Source organism: Trichomycterus rosablanca, chromosome 4, assembly GCF_030014385.1.
Source record: "Trichomycterus rosablanca isolate fTriRos1 chromosome 4, fTriRos1.hap1, whole genome shotgun sequence".
NCBI classification, from domain to species: domain Eukaryota; kingdom Metazoa; phylum Chordata; class Actinopteri; order Siluriformes; family Trichomycteridae; genus Trichomycterus; species Trichomycterus rosablanca.
Genome location: NC_085991.1, coordinates 47649528 through 47666074, shown reverse-complemented (window position 1 = coordinate 47666074; position 16547 = coordinate 47649528). Strand labels below are relative to the sequence as shown.

Below are 16547 nucleotides of genomic sequence, written 5' to 3'. Positions count from 1 at the left end.
GAGACTTTGAGTCTGTGGGAATTTGTGCCCAGTCAGTCAGTAGAGTCAGTGATGTTGGACTCAAGAAGTGTTGAGTTGGGTTGAGTCCAGGGTTCTGTGTAGGCGACTGGAGCTCCTTTGCACACGACTATTCAAACCAAACCACGCTATCATGCTGAGAGAGAAAGGGGACTTCCCCAAACTGTTGCCACAAAAACAGAAAGTAACTAAATTCAATCATTAAGGTGGATGTCCACATACTTTTGGTCAGATAATGTATTTTGTCATGAATGCATCCAAGTGGTTGTATGTGTACATTTTACAAGAAATTATAACAATATAGAATTTATTTATTTATTGTTTATTTATTTATTGTTTATTGATTTATTATTGATTTATTATTTATTTATTGTGTATTGATTTATGTATTGTTTATTTATTTATTGTTTATTTACTGATTGATTTATTTGTTTATTTATTGATTGCTTTATTGTTTATTTATTGTTTATTTATGTATTGCTTATTTATTGTTTATTATTGATTTATTTATTTATTGCTTATTTATTGTGTTTTTATTTATTTACTTGTTTATTTTATTTAGTTCTTTATTTATTTTATTTATTTATTATGAATTCATTTATTAATTTATTATTTAATTTATGTATTATTTATTCATTCATTCCAATTAGGGTCGGGGGAAGGGAGGGGTGTTTGCTGGAGCCTATCCCATTTTTTCAATGGGCGCAAGGCACACAGTAACACCCTGGACAGGACGCCAGTCCATCGCAGGGCAGACACATACACACATATTCACTTAAAGGGCAATTCAGTGTCTCCAATTAACCTGACTGCATGTTTTTGGACTGTGGGAGGAAACCGGAGCTCCCGAAGGAAACCCACACAGACACAAGGAGAACATGCAAATTCCGCACATAAAGGACCCGGACCGCCCCGCCTGGGGATCGAACCCAGGACCTTCTTGTTGTGAGGCGACAGTGCTACCCACTAAGCCACCATGCCACCCCAATTATTTATTTAATTATTATTTATTTAATTATTTATTTATTTATTTATATTTTTATTATTTATTTATGTATTATTTAGTCTTTCTTCCTTTATTTATTATTTATTTTTTATTATTTTTATTTATTTATTTATTATTTAGTCTTCCTTTCTTTATTTCTTTATTATTTTTTTATTTATTTGGAGGGGCAAAAGATTGTTCCAATTATTTAGCCACAGAAAAGGAACGTCCGACCACCCGTTTCCCCTCCAAGTGTATGTAAACTTTTGACTTCTGTACGTCGGTGTATGATAAATAGCCGTCGCCCTGGACACCGCCGGACCCGGCTCATGAATAATCAGGATATAATTACTAATCTTAACGACTATCATTTAATCCAGTGTAAATAAAGTCATACAGGCTGGCGATTCTATTAATAATTAACGCTAGCCTCGTTAGAAGCCACAATAAAAGCAGCGGCGCCGCGTTTCACCATATTTGCTGGGACAATAACTCCTAATTACCACACGGTGCACACACACTCCCAGCTCGACCAATCACAGAGGCCAAAAGAAGTCACCTGATCTGATGAAAAGAATAAAAAAGGGAAGGAAAAATTGGCCAGCTCCCGGGACGCCGTGGACGTCTCACAGAGGCGAGTCAGGAGGAGTGACAGCTCTGCTAATGGGATTTTTTAATCGTCCTTACACTTCTCATAATGACGTCTAATAAAAATATTGATTGATCGGTCTATCACCGAATTTAATTCTATCACAATTTGGCCATCAGTATGAAGGCAGCTGACCATTAGCATGACGGACATCCAATTCCAAAACCATATGCATTATTATAAAGTGTGTCCATTAAAATGTGTGTGTCCATACTATTAAGAAAGCATCTTAATTTTGGAGGGGAGGGTCTGGCTGGCAATCAACATTCTTATTCATCCTGAAAGTGTCCCAATAATGGTCAGGTCAGGGCTCTGGACAGTCCATGGTGGTCAGCAACCAGCCAGCAATTTCCCTCCCTCAGACACGGCCAATTGTGCCTGATGGCCCCAGGCCAGGCCGATAGCACCGCTGAGATTCAGAAGCATTATTGTATCCATAAAGGAACATTTGTACACTCTGTTATATAAGCATTTGCATGTTCTTATTCATCCCAAAAGTGTTCCAATGATGTCAAGGTCAGGGCTTTGGACAGGCCACTGGAGGTCACTAACCAGCCAGCAACTTTCCTTCCTGAGACACAGCCATATAGTGTCTGCAGGATGTCCGACCAGACCGATAGCACTACTGAGATTTAAAAGCAGCCTGGCTCGCAATCGATGTTCTGATTCATTTCCAAAGGACCACTATATTGAGGTCAGGTTTCTGCCCAGGCCATTGAAGGCCAGCAACTTCCCACCCTTAGACACAGCCAACTGAGCCTGCTGGATGTGCGGCCAGGTTGATAGCCCTGCTGTGATTCGCAAATATTATTATGAAGTGTGTCCATTAAGATATGTGTGTTCACACAATCAAGAAAGCATCTACATGTTGTTATACATACCAAAGCGTTTTAATGATGTTAAGGTCAGGACTCTGGGCAAGCCATTGGACGTCAGCAACCGGCCAGCAACTTTCCTCCCTCAGACATGGCCAATTGTGCCTGTTCGACACCCGGCCAAACTGATAGCACCACTGAGATTTAATAACAACCTGGCTCGTGATCTATGTTCTAATTCATCTCGAAAGTGATCAATATATTGAGGTCAGGGCTCTACATAGGCCGTAGGAGGTCAGCTACCCGCCAGCAACTTCCCTCCCTCAGACACAGCCAACTGTGCCTGTTGGACGCCCAGCCAGGTCAACAGCACCACTGAGATTCAAAAATATTATTATGAAGTATGTTCATTAGAAAATGTGGGTTCACACTATCAAGTAAGCAGTTGTTTCAATCGCAAAATCATGTTGGAGGGAAGGTCTGGCTCACAAGCGACGTTCTTATTCATCCCAAAAGTGTTCCAGTGATGTTGAGGTCAGGGTTTTGGGCAGGACATTGGAGTTCGTCCGCATCAAAAGCTTCAGTCCAATTGGAGCTTTCTCTCTTTACTGCTACCTTCCCCATCCTCAATCGAGGAGGGCCTAGGCTGTCACACACCTCTATGATACGTACAGCTGGCGATCGTTTCATTTCAACTTCCAGGGGTGGAGTCTCACAGAGCGCAGTACCGCGTGTGGAGAGCCACGTACTACCGTCCGTGATCAGCCCAACCCCCAGTGCAGGCACCTCAACTGGTCAGCAGAGGCCAAACTTGCCCCAGAGTTTCAGTCACCGTCCCTCCCCTTACAGACACTCAGCCAATCATGTGTCTGTGTGGGTATTTTATCTGGGTGTGACTAAAACAACTATGTAGTAATTGGAAAGGGTGTCCACATACTTTTGATCAGCCACAGAATAAGTACAGGCCACAACATGCATCTGTTACGAGTGTATTGAAACGGTCGCTCCCATACTGTTGTGGGGTTGATTGATCTCGATCTTCCTCTTTTTGAAGCTGGGATGATGAGGACCGGACAATGCCGAACAAAGCACATCTGTAGCAGAGAGTCTGACATGAGACGTAACCCGTTCCCCTGGCGTCCAGCTCCACACATGTGGATCCCAGCAAGGCATGCCAAGAGGCATTTTTTCCTTCAAAGACCTGCCTGAAAATAGCGTGCGAGTCACAGTCGACTGCGTTATTGCATGAAGGGGCATGTGACACCAGAGACGGGGCAGCTGAATAGTGCAGAAAATATTCGGACAAGCAAGGCAATGCTTGCCTGTCCTGTGTCCAGCGATCACACCCCGCATCCACTTCTCACAGAGCGACGTGGAAAAGTCTGACTCGAATTTGCCGAGTTGGCATGCGACAGACGACAGAGCGCGGCGCAGACGGGTACGTGTGAGAGAAGGCAGGACTGGGTAAATGTCAGACTCCGAGGTTGAAGTGTTTGCATACGGGAGGATGATGTATGGCCTCCGTCTGCGCCGTTTATTCCCTCACGCAATAACGCAGCCGAATGTGACTCGCACGCTATATTCGAGCGGGTCTTTGAAGGGAAAAATGCCTCTTGGCGTCCCTCGCCGGGATCCACATGTGCGGAGCGGGACGCCGGGGGAACGGGTCACGTCTCACGTCAGACTCTCCGCTATAGATGTGCTTTGTTTGGCATCGTCCGGTCCGTGTGGGTTTGGGTCTGGAGTCGAAATGACATGCTGCTTTAAATATCTTACGTACATGCTGCCAAGATCCAAATGAAGACCAGATTAAAGCAAACTGAAGCTTTTAAAGCAGCACGATCATAACTGTAACACTAAATGGTCAAAAGTATTTGGACACCCCATTTGACCTCTATGTGATCTTTTCAGCTATATAGTAACAGAGTCAGGTCAGTTGGAGCTACTAAGAGTTGCCCTAAGTGTAAGTGTATATGTGTGCGTGTGTGTGTTTGCCCTGTGATGGACTGGTGATCTGTCCGGTGCGTTTCCTGCCTTTCACCTAAAAATCTCACAGGGTAAGCCACACACTGCGACCCTGATCAGGATGAATAGATTGAACAGTAGATACAGAGTCAGGTCAGTTGGAGCTACTAACAGTTACCCTAAGTGTAAGTGTGTGTGTGTGTGTGTGTGTGTGTGTTGTGATGAACTGGTGACTTGTCCAGGGAGTTTTCTGCCTTTCACCCGATAATTCTGACACACTGTGACCCTGATCAGGATGAATAGATCGGAGAGTAGATACAGAGTCAGGTCAGTTGGACCTACTAACAGTTATCCTATGTGTGCGTGTGTGTGTGTGTGTGTGAATGTGTGTGCGTGTGTGTGTTGTGACGGACTGGTGACCTGTCCGGTGCCTTTTACCTAAAAATCTCACAGGGCAACCCACACACTGTGACCCTGATCAGAATGAATAGATAAATAGATTGGAGAGTAGATACAGAGTCAGGTCAGTTGGAGCTACTAACAGTTACCCTAGGTGTAAGTGTGTGTGTGTGTGTGTGTGTGTGTTGTGATGGACTGGTGACCTGTCTGGTGTGTTTCCTGCTTTTCACCTAATAAACCTCACAGGGTAACCCACACACAGCAACCCTGATTAGGAAGAATAGATCGGAGAGTAGATAAAGAGTCAGGTCAGTTAAAGCTACTAACAGTTACCCTAAGTGTAAGTGTGTGTGTGTGTGTGTGTGTGTGTGTGTGTGTTTGCCCTGTGATGGCCTGGTGACTTGTCCGGTGTGTTTCCTACATTTCACCTAATAAATCTCACAGGGCAACCCACACACTGCAACCCTGATCAGGAAGAATAGATTGCAGAGTAGATACAGAGTCAGGTCAGTTGGAGCTACTAACAGTTACCCTATGTGTAAGTGTGTGTGTGTGTGTGTGTGTGTGTGTTTGCCCTGTGATCACCTGGCGACCTGTCCGGTGTGCTTACTGCATTTCACCTAATAAATCTCACACGGCAACCCACACACTGCGACCCTGATCAGGATGAATAGATAAATAGATCGGAGAGTAGTAGATACAGAGTCAGGTCAGTTGGAGCTACTAACAGTTATCCTAATTATGTGTGTGTGTGTGTGTGAATGTGTGTGTGTGTGTGTGTGTGTGTGTGTGTGTGTTTGCCCTGTGATGGACTGGTGACCTGTCTGGTGCGCTTCCTGCCTTCCACCTAGAAATCTCACAGGGTAACCCACACACTGCGACCCTGATCAGGATAAATAGATTGAAGAGTAGATGATACCCTAAGTGGTAGTGTGTATGTGAATGTAAGTGTGCTGTGTGTGTGTGGGCAGCTGTATCCTAGCGGTTAAGGTATTGGTCCAGTAATCAGAGGGTTGCCAGTTTAAGCCTTACCACTGCCACTGTTGGGCCCTTGAGCAAGGCCCTTATTCCTCAATTGCTTAGATTGTATACTGTCACAGTACTGTAAGTCGCTTTGGATAAAAGCGGCTGCTAAATGCCGAAAATGTAAATGTGTGTGTGTGTGTGTCTTGTGATGGAATGATGACCTGTCCAGTGTGTTTCATTCCTTTTACCTAATGAATCAGACCCACTGTGACCCTGACCAGGATGAAGTGGTGGTAAAAATGACAATGAATGAAGGATTAACTCTCTCACTCTCTCACTCACTCACAGTTAGCAAACAGATGTTTGTGTACAATGCAAAGCGTCATATTCACACTGGTGCTTCACATCAATGACACAGTCCGGAAAATGCAACACGATACACACATGATGTACCACGCCGATGGAACCACCCCCCCTTTCCGAACAGAAAAGCCGCCCCGATTACGCAAATCCGACTTCACGTCTCCGTTTTCCTCCAGCTCGCGAGCCGTCCATCACCGTGACGCTCGACGTCCGGACTCAGAAACGCGCCGGTGTCTCTGCTCCCCTCTCCCCCGGGCATTGATTTAAAATGGTGGCTGAAAGAGCACAGCGCAGACCATGTAATCTTCCTTTCAGAGGATGACTTTCCAGAAAGAAAGGGGCGTACAGAGAGTAAAACGGAGGGGGAGAGAACTGACAGACCGCAAGCCGGGAATGTGAAATCGTGGACAATTATTTGCTGAGCGAAATACAAAGCATGCCAGATGAACTGGAGCTCAGCCATGAATACCAGTGGCTACCCTCAAAGACTATGGGGGGAAAAGTCTGTGTTCGGTTTACTGTAGCCCCCCGTTTTAACCTTGTAAAATTAAAGTATTTATTTATTCATTCATTCATTCGTTTATTCATTTTTTCTAGATACAGACCATGTGGAGAACATAATAAACTCTTCACAGACAGCAGCAGAGGACGAGGATCGAACCCAGGTCAATCATTCATTCATTTATTCATCCACACTGAGCGTGGGTCACTCACTCACACCTAGAGCAGCCAATCCACCATCGGCATGTTTTGGGAGTAAAAGGGGAACTCCAGCAGCCTTCTTGCAGACAGTGACCCAAGAGAGGGGATCAAACCCTGGTGTCCAGGTCCCATGCTTCTGTGCAGCACTCTACATGCTAGACTCTTTTATCCAAAGAGACTGATAAAATACAATGCAAGAAATTGAGAATTAGGGCCTCGCTCAAGGGCCCAACAGGTATCCTGGTGCTTATTTTCGGCATTTGGCAGACGCCTTTATCCAAAGCCACTTACAGTACTGTAACAGTATACAGTCTGAGCAATTGAGGGTTAAGGGCCTTGTTCAAGGACCCAACAGTGGCAACCTGGTGGGGTTTAAACCAGCGACCTTCTGATTACTAGTCTAGTACCTTAACCACTAGGATACTGCTTGCCCAGCAACCTTCTGATTAATAGTCCTGTAACTTGTTGTGACCTCTGTGTGATCTTTTCAGCTAGAACAACAACCACTCATCTGAGAAGGCTTCTCACAAGAGTTTGTAGTATGACTGTGGGGATTCTAGTCAAAAGATGACAGCATTTGTATGTTGTTGGTCAGGTCACTGGAGTTTCGTTAAATCGAGCTTTTCTTCATGACTTTGTAGAGATGCTTTATGCACAGGGGTACAGTCATGCTGGAACAGGGAAAGGGCCTTCCCTAAACTGTTACTGCAAAGTTGGGAGCATATCTTTACTGTTAGTACCGTTGTGGCCAAAACACAATAATTCAGTAATTAGAAGGGGTGTCCCAATACTTTTGTCCAGTTCTATAAGATGAATGAATGAATAGAAAAACATATCAGATGAAATACTTTAACTACATGCAAATGAATTTCGTTTTCATCATTTTATCCTGGTCAGGGTCTCAGCGAGTCCGGCTCCACTGGAAAACACCTGCCGCGAAGCATGAACACCCTGGACAGGGCGCCAATCCATCGCTGGCCTTTTTATCCACATGGTGCTCAGTAATGCAGCGGTCTGATGAGCTGAGGGTTCGAAGCTCAGTGGTGCTATCAGCAGACCGGGCGTCTACACAGACATGATTGGATACGTCTGAATACGTCTGAAGGGGGTAGCCAAATGCCCTGTTTAGGGTGTTCCTGCTTTGCGGCAGGTGTTTCCCTGTGGAGCTGGACTCACTAGGACCCTGACCAGGATAAATCGACTTAGGAAAATAAATGTATCCACATAAAGTATCAGCTGATACATTCATGTATTCATTCATTTTATATAACTGCTTCATTCACAATGGGTTCATGGCCTATTCTGAAAACATGAAGCACAAGGAAAGGGAGAACAAGCCAAACTTCAAATGGACAGTGGCCGATGTGACACTACCTGCTGCTACACCATGCCAGTTTCAGTCTCTCACAAGAGTTTGTAGCATGACTGTGGGGATTCTAGTCAAAAGATGATAGCATTTGTATGTTGTTGGTCAGGTCACTGGAGTTTCTTTAAATCGAGCTTTTCTTCATGACTTTATAGATCTTGCTTTGTGCACAGGGGCACAGCCATGCTGGAACAGGAAAGGGCCTTCCCTAAACTGTTAGTGCAGAGTTGTAAGCATGTAATTTCCTTTATATGATTGATCTATTACAGCTGTTAATATATTCGTGGCTGAAACACATTTATTCAGTATTGAGAAGGGGCGTCCCAATACTTTTGTCCAGTTATACAGGATGAATGAATGAATATATGAATGTATCATTTAATTTTTATCAACTGCTTTATCCTGGTCAGGGTTGCAGCGAGTGCGGCTCCACTGGAAAACACCTGCCGTAAAGAAGGAACACCCTGGACAGGGCGCCAATCCATCGCAAGGCTTCTGCCACCTTCCTCTCAGACATAGCCAATCATGTGTGTGTAGACGCCCGGCCTGCTGATAGCACCACTGAGATTCGAACCCATATTTCAGTATAGGTGGACTAGCGTAATAGACCGCTGCGCCACAGAGCGCCATGTGGATTGAAAGGTGAGCGATCCTGCTTCGCGGCAGGTGTTTCCCCACGGAGCCGGACTCACTGCAACCCTGACCAGGATAAATCGGCTTGAATGAAAATAAATGTATCCACATAAAGTATCAGCTGATACATTCATGTATTCATTCATTGTATATAATTGCTTCATTCTGGTCAGGGTCACGGTGGGTTCATGGCCTATTCTGAAAACATTAAGCACAAGAAAAGGGAGAACAAGCCAAACTTCGAACGGACAATGACAGGCGAGATCAGAGCCCAGTGGAAGAAACCTAGAAAAACACAGACAGTAACCAGAGGTGAGGACTGAACATGGAACACCGAAGCTGTGCAACACCAACACTACCTGCTGCTACACCATGCCAGTTTCGGTTTTCAGCACAGTTTCAGTGATACCCTCTTTTAAACACCCCACATTCACACACCCGCCCCAGCCTGCTAGATCTAGTTGCCCCAAATATTCATGGCTACGGCCTTGTATAAAAAAGGAAACGGGAACCTCAGAAAGTACTGATAATAACAGCATACTAGCATTAAACAAAATGTGTGCAATGTAATTCATCCCAATTTCAAGTTATTGTTAGTATAAAAAATCATACTAGTCCCAGGGTTCAAATCTCAGCAGTGCTATCGGCCAGTCGGGCTCTACACAGGTATAATTGGCTGTGGCTGTGTCTGAATGGGGGAACTGTCAAACTGCTTAGCCTTAGCAGCCATAACATTAAAACCACCTCCTTGTTTCTACACTTACTGTCTATTTTATCAGCTCCACTTACCATATAGAAGCACTTTGTAGTTCTACAATTACTGACTGTAGTCCGTCTGTTTCTCTACATGCTTTGTTAGCTCCCTTTCACTCTGTTCTTCAATGGTCAGGACTCTCACAGGACCACCACAGAGCAGGGATTATTTAGATGGTGGATCATTCTCAGCACTGCAGTGACACTGACATGGTGGTGGTGTGTTAGTGTGTGTTGTGCTGGTATGAGTGGATCAGACACAGCAGCACTGCTGGAGTTTTTAAATACCGTGTCCACTCACTGTCCACTCTATTAGACACTCCTACCTAGTCGGTCCACCTTGTAGATGTAGAGTCAGAGGCGATCGCTCATCTATTGCTGCTGTGTGAGTCGGTCATCTTCTAGACCTTCATCAGTGGTCACAGGATGCTGCCCACGGGGCGCTGTTGGCTGGATAGTTTTGGTTGGTGGACTATTCTCAGTCCAGCAGTGACAGTGAGGTGTTTAAAAACTCCAGCAGCGCTGCTGTGTCTGATCCACTCATACCAGCACAACACACACTAACACACCACCACCATGTCAGTGTCACTGCAGTGCTGAGAATGATCCACCACCTAAATAATAGCTGCTCTGTGGTGGTCCTGTGGGGGTCCTGACCATTGAAGAACAGCATGAAAGCAGGTTAAAAAAAGTATGTAGAGAAACAGATGGACTACAGTCAGTAATTGTAGAACTACAAAGTTCTTCTATATGGTAAGTGGAGCTGATAAAATGGACAGTGAGTGTAGATCAGTGGGCAGTGGGCAGTGGAAGCTCAGGAGTTGAGGTAATGGACTAGTAATCATAAAATTGCAGGTTCAAGCCCCACCATCACCAAGTTGCCACTGTTGCGCACCTTAACCATCAGTTTCTCAATTGTATCCAGTGATAATTGTAAGTCGCATTGCGACTAAATGCTGCAAATGTAAATATAAACAGATCAATACATGAAGACAGTTTGTGCATGCCGAAACGGCACCGATACCAAACAGCACCTGTGAAAACACTGATCCATTCCAATCAGCCACTTCCTACGGTTAATAATAATGAATACTAGACTAAAATCGTGGATTTGACTTCTATTTAATTCATTGATGCAGGTCATGAAAGCATAAAGATTGCCAGATAATATTCAGAGCTGATATTCACCCCATGTCAAACATGGTATGGGAAAAGTGGGACTGGAATTTGACTATTCAGACCTCTGTACCTCTGTAACCGGTGTAAAAGCACTGAATAGTATCAAAATTATTTATATTTTTTAATAGATCCACTAATGTATTTTACACCAAGACTGTGTGTAATATGGCTGGATGTTCAGCTTAAATATTAATATTAGAGATGCATGAGTACCGATACTGGTATCGGGTATTTGCCCGATACCGCGCTCATTAACTTGTACTCGTACTCGCAAACGAGGCTCCGATACTAAACATCCGATACCGTGTGCCTAGTGCACGTTGCTGCGTTATGCCTAGTTCACACTACACGATTCTTGCCCTGATTTTCGCTCGGCGCTCGGCGACCGGATCGAGTTTTCTAGCACGTCAAATATCTGATCTGAGATGTGCGACTGGGAATGAGTGACATAACGAACAGCCAATGAGAACGCAGGATACGGTGTGAGGGGAAACGCAGGAGAGGAGTGTAAACAGGTGGGACAGGGGGATAATATAGTTTATATCAGAATACATCAGCACACACACACGTTTTACAGTATTTCTGACCTGATCGTTCTCTACAAAACATAACAACAAAACACCAACACTGCAAAAATATTTATTACCCTCCAACTCACTACAGAACAATCCATGCTATTCGTGTTGCCAAATCCACTCAGATTCATTTATTTTTCCTCCTTGATTTCATCACATCAGCGCACAAACACTTTGATCACTCGCTACTTGTTGACGTGCATTTTTAGACGTGGTATCATTAAACTTCTCGTCACTTCTCACGTGTGTTTTTGTTTAAAAATTCTAAATAGGTATTGGTATCGGTATCGGCAAGTACAAAAATGCATGTACTTGTACTCGTACTCGGTTGGGAAAAAAGGGTATCGATGCATCCCTAATTAATATCATATAAAAATTGAAAATGCGGGATTGGAACATTCCCAGTTACAGTACAGTATACCAAACTGGTTTAAAACCATGGATCGGCATTTGATTGGGTGGAATATACACCTATCAGGCATAACATTATGACCAACCTCTTGTTTCTACACTCACTGTCCATTTTATCAGCTCCACTTACCATATAGAAGCACTTTGTAGTTCTACAATTACTGACTGTAGTCCAGCTGTTTCTCTACATGCTTTGTTAGCCCCCTTTCACCCTGTGAAATGGTCAGGACCACCACAGAGCAGGTATTATTTAGGTGGTGGATCATTCTCAGCACTGCAGTGACACTGACATGGTGGTGGTGTTAGTGTGTGTTGTGCTGGTATGAGTGGATCAGACACAGCAGTGCTGCTGGAGTTTTTAAACACCTCACTGTCACTGCTGGACTGAGAATAGTCCACCAACCAAAAATATCCATCCAACAGCGCCCCGTGGGCAGCGTCCTGTGACCACTGATGAAGGTCTAGAAGATGACCGACTCAAACAGCAGCAATAGATGAGCGATCGTCTCTGACTTTACATCTACAAGGTGGACCAACTAGGTAGGAGTGTCTAATAGAGTGGACAGTGAGTGGACACGGTATTTAAAAACTCCAGCAGCACTGCTGTGTCTAATCCACTCATACCAGCACAACACACACTAACACACCACCACCATGTCAGTGTCACTGCAGTGCTGAGAATGATCCACCACCTAAATAATACCTGCTCTGTGGTGGTCCTGTGGGGGTCCTGACCATTGAAGAACAGGGTGAAAGCAGGTTAAAAAAAGTATGTAGAGAAACAGATGGACTACAGTCAGTAATTGTAGAACTACAAAGTGCTTCTATATGGTAAGTGGAGCTGATAACATGGACAGTGAGTGTAGAAACAAGGAGGTGGTTTTAATGTTATGGCTGATCTGTGTATTTTTTGATTGATCCACTAATATGTTTTGTGCCGTGACTGATTGCCTAAATGAATACAGGAAACAAACTATCATAAAGGACCCACAATCACCACCAAGACACCAGTATCGGACTACTGGACTATTGGAATAAAAAAATTATATCAACAAATGTGAAAATGGGATCTAGAAATCCTTCAGCTATTAATTCGTGATTCCTGGTCAGGATCACAGTGGGAAGGCAGGAGCAGGCCCTCGACTGGACGCTAATTCATCACAGGGGAACATGCTTACGAATTTAATTACTCGCTCGCTCAGTCAAACATTTTCTAAGGCAAGAATCAAAACCATGTCCTGTCCATGAACCTACTATAGTAGAGGTGTAACCATGCAGCTCACTCTACTGTTAAGAGTATATAAATATTAATATATATATATATATACAGTATATATATATATATATATATATATATATATATATATATATATATATATTTATAATTTTTATATATTGTTAGGGACCATGATGCTCAAAAAAAATAAACTGACTGCAAGGAAGAAGGTGTCTCGAACACAGCGCCGACAAGACTGATCTACTCACTTAAACAATTTTCAGCTAGTCCACCTTCTGCATGTTTTTAAGCAGCGGAAGTATACCGGAGTAGCCGTAGGAAACCCTTTGCGGACACGAGATGGAAAGCTGCAAAGCTCTGGCAGGCGAAGCGGCTCACAGTGACCAGACGTGAGAACCAAATCCATGTCCTGAGGACCCATGTTGTTGTGCAGTACCCACTGTAGTAAAGGTGTAACCATGCAGCTCACTCTACTGTTAAGAGTATACATGTAAATATTAATATATATAATTTATTTATTTACTTATTTATTTATTGTCCAATACAGTAATCACTTCACGTTGTTCACGTTCACGATGGATTTGATTAAAAAGATTTCCCACAAGTCTCGAACACAGCACCAATAAGATTGATCTACTCACTTAAACAATTTACAGCTAGTCCACCTTCTGCATGTTTTTAAGCGACATGAGGATACCGGAGTAGCCGTAGGAAACCCTCTTCGAACACGAGATGAACATGCAAGGCTCTGGCAGGTGAAGCGGCTCACAGTGACCAGACGTGAGAACCAAATCCATGTCCTGAGGACTCATGTTGTTGTGCAGTACCCACTAAAGTAGAGGACTAACCATGCAGCTCACCCTACTGTTAAGAGTATATAAAAAATTCATATATAATTTATTTATTTCATTATTTTCCAATAATTGCTTCATGTTGTTCTGGATCATGATGCTCAAAAAAAAAAAACACTGACCGCAAGGAAGAAGCAAACCTCAAACATGCTCCAATAAGATTGATACTCACTTAAACAATTTACAGCTAGTCCACCTTCTGCATGTTTTTAAGCGACATGAGGATACCGGAGTAGCCGTAGGAAACCCTCTGCGGACACGAGAAGAACATGCAAGGCTCTGGCAGGTGAAGCGGCTCACAGTGACCAGACGTGAGAACCAAATCCATGTCCTGAAGACTCATGTTGTTGTGCAGTACCCACTAAAGTAGAGGACTAACCATGCAGCTCACCCTACTGTTAGAGTATATAATTATTTATATAAATATTAACATATATAATTTATTTATTTCATTATTTTCCAATAATCGCTTCATGTTGTTTTGGATCATTGATGCTCATAAAAAAAACTGACCTCAAGGTGCCTCAAACACGGCGCCAAGACTGATCTACTCACTTGAACAATTTACAGCTAGTCCACCTTCATGTTTTTAAGCAAGGGAAGGATACCGGAGTAGCTGTAGGAAACCCTCTGCAGACACGAGATAAACACGCAAGGCTCTGGCAGTCAAAGCGGCTCACACTGACCGATGTAAGAACCAAATCTAGGTTCCTCAGGACCACTCACTACCAGCTGCTCCACCGTGCTGCCCATTTTATTGTTAGTTAGTATTGTAAGTATTGAAAGCAGCCATAGGTTGTAAAATAAATGCAGAAATGAATCCGGAGTATGACGGTATCAATTGTAGATGTTAAAAAAATCACTTTTTATAACGGTGCTGTGACGTGTATGGCATGTATTGATTGATTATTGATTACCAAAGGGAAATTGCAGTGTTACAGTAGCGATTTCAATTGTCACAAGCATCACACAACGACACGTCAATGTAGTACAGGAAATAATTAAAAATTAAAACTAATGTAATGCAAAAAATAAGATATAATAATCTAAAAAAATAAGAATATAAGAACACCTATCACAGGGGGTAAGCCTAAAAGTTATAGACATTATGTGTGCAGTCATAAGCTGTGCAAATAAAACAGTACCATGTGCAAGTTTGCAAACCAAAATAGCTCCATTTGCAAGATTTATTGTCTTCCGTGGGTACTATAGGCTCTGCGTCCTCCTCTTGCACCAGTGAGAGTCATTATACAATTACGAGATTTGTAAACAAGAGCCCCCAAAAAAGTTGTTCGTACAGGCACTATTTTGAAGCAAAATTATGGCAGGCGCACATACTTTACGCAAGGCGCAGATTTGCTGTAGAATTGCTGTAGCACTGTGAAAGCGCACTCGGTTTGGTAAGAGGTAGATAAATACAGAACGAAGACCCTGGATATGGATATACAGGCATGCATTCAGGAGTGGAAGAGAACTAGATCAGGCGAGGCAGAGGCGAGGCAGAGACTTAAGAGTTTAGGCTGAAAGCTGCTCGGTCTGGGCGGGTTGGGAGTCGGCACTTACCTCGGAGTGATCTTGGCTTGGCTTGCTTGCGGCGCGACATCGTACAGAGAGCGGCGGAGACCGGGGACTCTCTCTCCCTCTCTCACGCCGCTCTCACTCGCACTAGTGCTGCCCGCTGATCGCCGATCGGTGCGCTTTGTGTGCCGGCTGGTTCGAGGGTTAAAATCCTTAGAAATTCCTGCACCGGACTAGCTATCGCGCTAGAATCCGTCCATGTCCGTGCGTGCGCCAAAACGCGTAATTTCGGCTAATAATCTGTTAATAATAATGCGCTGTTTTGCTTTAATATTGACGCGGTGCACAGACACAAGCAAAGCGCGCACTGAGGAAAATGAAATAATGTAAATAATAATAATAATAATAATAAAAAAGAAATAAAAGTGAAAAGAAAACCAAACGAATACTTGCGCGTAATTCCTCAGATTAACCAAGTAGTCAAACTAATCCTGGTTACGATTTGACTTTTTGCACTCCGAAAATCTATAAATCTGTCTAAATGCACACTCTGCACACAACTCTGCGTCTTAATTGCGCTTTTTTCTTTCTTTCTTTCTTTCTTTCTTTCTTTCTTTCTAAAAAAAAACCAGCAGTAAAAAGGTAGAGGCAGACAGACAGACAGAGAGGAGAGAGAGGAGTGTGGAAGAAGAGTGCGCGCTCGCTCGTCACCAACCTGCGAGGAGGTGTCGGACTGCGCCGCCGCTCCGGTACTCCGCTACATCATAATGGAAAATGGAAGCGAGGCCCCCAAAGCCACGAGGACGGCGGCTCCAGAGGGGGCCCGAGCCCACAGGGACGCGCGCGCTGCGTAATCACCGAGGAAATCATTGTCGGCCTGCCTGCCCGCCTGCATGCGCGCGCACGCACGCACGCACGCACACACACACACACACACACACACACACACACACACACACACACACGCATACACACACAGGGCATGATTAAAATCTGCCGGGTGGCAACAAAACCGGGACTGGCGGATTCGGTTCAGGATCAGGAGCCGCGCAGTCAGAGCGCATCTACACCGGGTTGCCAGATTGAGTTTAATGCTGCATTTAAAAGCTCCTGTTTTGTTTAAAGTTTTATTGTAGTTCTACGTGTATTTAATAATAAACCA

General features: G+C 43.9%; 1 protein-coding gene across 4 annotated transcripts in view; it reads right to left on the bottom strand.

The window, feature by feature from the left end:
- LOC134312456 (zinc finger protein 521) overlaps window positions 1–16221 on the bottom strand; it is a 213552-nt gene extending 197331 nt beyond the window's left edge. For 2 of the 4 annotated variants that reach the window (XM_062994418.1, XM_062994419.1), the window contains exon 1: window positions 16101–16221. Coding sequence is in view for 2 of the 4 variants with exons in the window: in XM_062994415.1 (XP_062850485.1) it covers window positions 15431–15470 (40 nt within the window). In the remaining 2 variants the exon portion in view is untranslated. Of the gene's footprint in view, window positions 1–15430; window positions 15639–16100 lie in introns of those variants that run through there. The other 2 variants (XM_062994415.1, XM_062994417.1) reach the window with 1 other exon arrangement.
- Between the last annotated feature and the right edge of the window lie 326 nt (window positions 16222–16547).